Below are 6,951 nucleotides of genomic sequence, written 5' to 3'. Positions count from 1 at the left end.
ACAAACTAACAACCCAAACTGTTAAGTTAAGAAAAAGGGTTTCACGCTTTCAGGCTAGTTTGCAAACAAATAGGAAGTTTAAATGGTCCTGCTTTGTGGATCAGCTATTAGAAATTACACAAAAAAGTCTTTGTGTGTCACGCAGAGCATCGTTGCTCGTCGTGTTATCGGCGATCAAGTTAAACGACGAGTAGTTTGATAACACGCGGTGAGATATGATGGGTGACTGAAACATTTTAGTTGAAGACAGAGGTGTTAATGTTACATGGTTCAATCACAACACTGTTGCATAGGTCAGTCATTTGGGCGTCCATGTGTGAAGTTACCGCTCCACATGGTCTGTCATGGTGTGCCCTTTGTGTTCAAGCTCTATTAGGTTTATTTCTATAAGTTGACGGTGTGGATTCACCTCATTGTACTGTATCTGCCCGTCTGTGTGCGCGCCTTTGTGAGTGCGTTTGAGCATGCCGGGTGGTGGGGGGGAGGGGGGGGGGTGTACATGATGTTGCATTCGGCGTGACCAGAACTCTGTGTGTGTGTGTTGCATGTGCTGTTGTGTGCGGAGGAGAGGGGCAGGGAGACGCGGCATGGTTCAGTCCAGGAATGTGCGATGTGGGTAGGCTGCACAATGGAGCCGGGCTCCCTGAGGGTGGTCAATGGGACGGGTGTCACCCACCCTGCACCCTCCCCGCTGGGTGATGACATTACATTCGGAAGGCCTGTGCGTGTGTGTGCGTGTGCGTGTGTGTGTGCAGACTGTGTGTGTTCTGTCACATATGCCCACGTAACGTGCTAACATTGCAAGCAGCGTTTGTGTGTCCGCTCAACCTTGGACTCAGCTGGTGTGCTCGCAAGCAAGGGGTCACACAGGTCACCGAGGGTAAATAAGGAAATGCAGGGATGACGGGGGGGGGGGGGAGTTCAGTGGTCTCTCTGGAACACAGGTTAATGTGGTTCATTTTTAATAAACAACCGAGGGTCAGTAGGAGCAGTTTTGCGGGGGTGGGATAAAGGCATTATCCTGTGAGTGAGAGCCATCAACATTTTTTTTTTTTTTTTTGCCAAACGTCTGCGGTCCCTGTCATGTGGGTCAGACTTGTCGTTCAGCTCCCCCTAGTGAGCTCAGAGGAACACTCAGGTTCCGGCCTTTCCAGTTGCCTTTGAGCTGTGGCTCCGTAGCAGAGTAGGGTCACCCTTCAATCAGGATCGCTGGTTCGATTCCCCGGCTCCGCAAGTTCGTGTCGATGTGTCCTTGCCCAAACTGCTCCTGCAGGCTGTTCTTGTGTTGTATGAATGTTACTTATTGTCCACCTCGCATGGTAGCCCCTGCCATCAGTGTATAGGTGTGAATGATGACAGGTAGTGTTAAAGCACTTTGAGTGGTGGTCGGACGTCCATTTGCCATTTTACCATCTTCATCAATACATTTTGATACAATTTTGAGAATAATTGTCATCTTACCATTGCTCTCTCCTTGCAGGACAATAAAAATGCAGAGCAGTCTTTCCCACTCACCGGCAACCATAGCTGTTGGGACCGGGTGAGGAGGAGAGGACAAGAGAGCGAAGGAGAGGAGCGACTGAAGCAGAGAGAGAGAGAGAGAGAGAGCGAGAGAGAGAGAGAGAGAGAGAGAGAGAGGTAGTAGTTCAACAGGTAAACGGTTTGCTTAGAAGAATAATGTGCTTGATGTTGCCACAGACTTTGAAACAGTTGCTTCAAAGCATACAATTTCTGTCTCACCGCAGATTTCGACGAACCTCGATGTCCCCGCTGGATCGTTGGCGCATTCTGTGACACGACTTCCCACGTTGAGCCTGCCAAGGCAGGGGAGCCACGGGCGAACTTTCATGGCAGCGGCACTCTAGGGCTGCCATGGCAGCTGCTGCCACCGATGCCTCACACCGTATTACCGCACTGACGCCGGAGGAAGAGGGACGACGGACCGCCGCCAAGCTGTTCGGGAGCGCCGCCCCGCTGCCACGGATAGAGCGAGAGAGAGAGCGAGAGAGGGGGAAAGAGAGAGACTGGGAGAGGGGGGACGAAGGAGAAAGGGTAGGAAAAGTGAGAGGCAGCGAGTGTTTGGTGTGCGGGGCCCTGTTCGCCTCACAGGAGAAGCTCCGGCTCCACGCCTTGGGTCACGCAGGAGAGAAACCCTTCCACTGCTCACAGCCACACTGCCCCAAGGCCTTCAGCTCCAAATACAAACTCTTAAGGTACCGAGAGTTATTCCCATCGCTCAATTCACATGCTTGTAAATGCAATATGATGCACGGCTTTTGTGTCTTTCTCAGAATCCCAGAGGACTTTCATCATTCTAACTTTTATTCAATATATGTGAGATTGCTAACTTGAACTTCAGAAAGCAATACATGACTCAGGTCTATAAGATGAAAACTGGATCACATGAATGCTTATATGTGGAAAAAGCAGACTCTGCAGTCTTTCTCAGCTTTACAAAGAGGTTCAGCTCATTTCAGCTCGGTTGTTTCACGGCCCGCGACGTGACTGTTTTGGTTCAGTCTCACAGCTCTCATGGGCTTCATTCTCAGAGACAGCGGGCAGCTGTTTTTCAGTGAGCTCCAGACCCACTGTACACTAATTGCCCTGCTCCAAACAGCAAGCAGACAAAGTTAGCGACTCGCTGGTGGACATAGTGGAGCATTTTGCTGCTATAGAGCTAGATACGTCCCTCAGTTGGTGGAGACCAAAGTCAGAGCAAAATGTTGAGTGAATATTGGACTTACATTCATCAACTGGCCAAGAACCCGACTCCAAATGAATGATAATGTCGCTTTGTAACTTCTGGATGTGCAAATAAGCTGTTAGTTTAGTAAAATGTTACCATTTGTGGCCAAAACAATCAATCAATGCAGGTTTAAGAGACTTATGCCTCATTTCCACCGAATGCTTCGGCTCGACTTTAAGTACCAGGTCTTCTTCTCTATTTCATTTCCCGCAGAATACCCTCTCAGTGTAGGCGGGTTTCTCAGCTGTTCGCTGTGGCGACACCATGTGAAATTTCCGTGACATCATGTACAACGTGACACTCACTAAATCCTTTCATCAGCAACTAAACAGAGGAAAACCTGCACTTCATCAATTGTACGGCATAGTGTACGGCTGCCATGATTGAACTGGGGCGAGAGAACAACAGAAATCGTGGTTGATAATTGGCGGTAGCTTGGCTATTTCAAAATGTGTGCAGGATGTCCCGTGTCGCTCGAGGACCGATTCATTCTGACCAATCAGTGGTCTGCAGTGTTTTAACTCTACCTTTAAGTATCGGCTGAGCTCCCTTTGGTAACTCGACAGATGGAACCAATATAAGTAGCTGGTTTGATCCACAACCAAAAAAGAGCGAGTCGCGTTAAGTAGAGACATGCAGTGGAAAAGTCTCATAAACTCATCAACATACCAAGATGTTTGGAATCCTTTGAGTCACAGGAAGTGGTTCCAAAACCCACTTTGGGTCCTTGCTTCAAACCACTGTGACTCATTGATGTACACATGGAGACAAGAGGTTTGACTGAGAGGAGTTCATGCCTCACTTTAGCTTACTGACAGACTGCATCATGAATAAGATATGGACTGCCTAACGTCTCCTTTTCCTGTGCTCCTTTGCAGGCATATGGCCACACATTCTCCACAGAAGACCCATCAGTGTTTGTTCTGTGAGAAAATGTTCCACCGCAAAGACCACCTGAAGAACCACCTGCAGACCCATGACCCCAACAAGGAGGCCTTCAAGTGTGAGGAGTGCGGGAAGCACTACAACACCAAGCTGGGATATAAGCGCCATGTAGCCATGCACTCTGCCACGTCAGGGGATCTCACCTGCAAAGTGTGCATGCAGAGCTATGAGAGCACACCCGTGCTCTTGGAGCACCTCAAGACCCACTCGGGGAAGTCTTCGGGCGGCACCAAGGAGAAAAAGCACCCGTGCGACCACTGTGACCGTCGTTTCTACACGCGCAAGGATGTGAGACGGCACATGGTTGTCCACACGGGTCGAAAGGACTTCCTCTGCCAGTACTGTGCCCAGCGCTTCGGCAGGAAGGACCATCTGACACGTCACGTGAAGAAGAGCCACTCGCAGGAGCTGCTGAGGATCAAGACGGAGCCTCCGGATATGTTGGGTCTTTTAGCGTCCGGGTCACCACCTTGCTCTGTGAAGGAGGAGCTCAGCCCCATGATGTGCGGCATGGGTCCCAACAAAGACCCCATGATGGGCAAACCGTTCCCCAGCGGGGCCCCTTTTCCGATGGGCATGTACAACCCCCACCATCTCCAGGCCATGTCTAATTCTGGGGTGGGTCACCCGCACCCGTCCCTGATGCCCAGTCCCTTGTCTGCAGCTATGGGCATGGGCTGCCACATGGAATCTCCTGGCCCTCTTCACCCACGCTCCCTTCACCACCACCATCACCACCACCATCACCACCACCACCATTCCCCTCCGCTGCCCACACACCACCAGCCTCCGGCTCCCCAGCAGCAGCACCAGCCAGCCCCCAAATACCAGCTGGGATCTACCTCATACCTGCTGGACAAGCCCTTGAAAGTAGAGATGGAGAGCTTCCTCATGGATCTGCAGAGTGGCTCGCCAGGCCCGGTTCCTTCTGCAGATCCACATGCTGCTGCCTCACCCACCAAGGACGGACTGGAGCCCACCTCGGGCCTGGTGGATGAGCTTTGCGGGGATCACCTCCTGTCCAAGAGCCCTGTGGTGCTTGCGGAGTCACTGTGTGCTGCTAACATGGACTTCTCGCACCTACTGGGCTTCCTGCCCCTCAACCTGCCTCCCTACAGTGCACCCATGAGCACGGGAGGGCTGATGATGGGCTACACCTCATCTGCGACCCCCTCCTCCTCCTCCTCCTCCTCTTCCTCATCTCTGCACGAGCCCCACGCTGCGGTAGTCGCCATGGCACCTTTTACCTCTTTGCAACCGCAACCTCAGGAGCAGCAGTGCTCCAGCGGGGGTCTGGGCCTCGGACCCCTGCACCCCCACCCACCAGTTTTCAGCTCCAGCCTTAGCACCACCACGCTGCCTCGCTTCCACCAGGCCTTTCAGTGAGAGAGCCAGTCCTCGGCCCAGGACGGCCTCCACACAAGCCTCAGCTCAGCTCAGTGTGGATATTTCAGGCTGGGGTTCTTTACAGGGCCTGTTGAAGAAGTTCGAGAATTAGAATCAATAAATGAACACGTAGAAGCCTTAAATGAAAGTGCACAAATGCATTTGATCTAGCCTTAAAAGGAAGTTAAACCTCTTCGAGCAAAAATGGAAAAGGGGAAAAAAGAAGTTGAAGCAGCTTTTATTTGGGCCCCCCATCCTATAGTTATAATGACGTATTAACCCATCCTTTTTTATTTCCATTTACGCCCCCCTTTTATATTATATTTAGTAGTATATGGGGCAGGATCAGTAGGCCAAAAGGCGTGGTACTGCATACTTTAAGTAACACTTTTTTTTAAAAGACAATTTTTAGTGAAGATGATCTGTCTTGTTGTGACCGAGAAAAAAAATATAGTTTGAAGTGGATATTTTGTTTTACTTTATTTTTATTTTCCAAATGTAAGGAAATGGTAGAACGTGTCTCATCTTTGAGTTTTGAACCAGCCACTCTAATAACCTGAACGTCACGGTCAGTACAGAGGGTCTCTCCTCTTCTTCTGTCAGTGAAGGAACAAAGAGATATAGACGATTGAACCGTAGCTCTTTAAAATCCTCCTCTTCAATGGGAGACAAGAGCCGCAAAAGCCCCCTCTGATTAAAAAAGTGCTCTTTAAACAAGGAAATCATTCGACGGATGTCCCCATTATTCTTCTTTGAACTGTAGCTGATGTGCTCTTAGAGTCAGGTCAGCTAGAATGAAAGTAGCTCACTTCAATGAAAAACAGACTCTAGATCAGAGTCCCATTTGCTGCCAAACAAACAGTCACACACATGGCCACCCATTTTTCAGGAAAAGGAAAAAGAAAAGTGAGTGAAAGTGTGGGAGTTGAAAATCATGTAATATCACGCTGGCTTATTTTTACTGTTCCTAAAGAGAAGCACTTTTTTTTTTGTTTTGTTTTTTTGTTTTTAGCAGAAGGCACTTGACCTTTAGAATTCTCCTTTGGAAAGCTTTTGTCTCTTCCTCGTGACTTCTAGAGGTTCTCAGAGACGCTCCTCAAGTCCTTCACCTGTCCCCCCTCTAACAGTTATCTTTTACAGTTCCAATGAGAATTGCAGCCGTTACTTGGCTGCCCAACATACCGTAAATATATATATATATATATATATATTTCTGGAACAAACACATCTTTAGGCAGTCTTTTTAAAAGAAGATGCATCATCATGGTAATGATGAACCCTGACATATGTGAATGGCATAAAAAACAAAAGAAAAGATTTCAGTGACAGATGAGTAACAATGTGTTTAAGAATGTTATTGCAGTGTACGAAATATCTCAAAAATGAAAATTATTATTGCTTTTTATCTCAGTAAGGTGTATTTTAGGGAGACGTATTAAAACTTAAGTGATGATGTTTTTTGATGTCTGGCAGGTTTACATTTGTGTGTATCTTGCATTTTTGATCAAACAAACGGATGAAGTTAGCCTTTTTCCCCCTCAGCTTTTTTCTGTCCTATCCGATCTTTACCTTTACATGTGCTTGAGTTAGTATAGCGGAACCAGAACTGTGGATGGGAAGTGTCGATAGAAGGCTGTTAGCGCCTTAATAATCAATTAGGATTTGAACTAGATAGATTGTTCAGATGCTGACGTGGACGGCCTGGACGCTCTGCGGCTGTAAGTCGTTGTCCAGCGGGTTGTGTAACCCCTGTGCTGTGAGGAAAAGTCACAGCAATCAGAGTTGTACATCCTTTCTAACCATTCACCACCAGCCTATTAAAAACCTGAGCCCAAAGTTAACACAAGCGTCAAAGTGAAACAGATGCTCTCGAG

The 6,951-nt window shown here is 48.5% G+C and overlaps 1 protein-coding gene across 1 annotated transcript; it reads left to right on the top strand.

Annotated features, from left to right (window-relative positions):
• Positions 1-2,066: 2,066 nt before the first annotated feature.
• On the top strand, positions 2,067-5,077 carry plagl2 (pleiomorphic adenoma gene-like 2; the record flags this gene model as incomplete). The annotated part of the gene is made up of 2 exons (XM_079273281.1): positions 2,067-2,213; positions 3,625-5,077. Exon 2 carries the CDS (start codon positions 3,629-3,631, stop codon positions 5,075-5,077), a length of 1,449 nt encoding a protein of 482 aa, XP_079129407.1. The 5' UTR covers positions 2,067-2,213; positions 3,625-3,628.
• Positions 5,078-6,951: the final 1,874 nt, after the last annotated feature.

The sequence above is a fragment of the Melanostigma gelatinosum genome, assembly GCF_949748355.1.
Source record: "Melanostigma gelatinosum genome assembly, chromosome: 8".
NCBI classification, from domain to species: domain Eukaryota; kingdom Metazoa; phylum Chordata; class Actinopteri; order Perciformes; family Zoarcidae; genus Melanostigma; species Melanostigma gelatinosum.
This window is presented reverse-complemented; position numbering and strand designations above follow the sequence as displayed.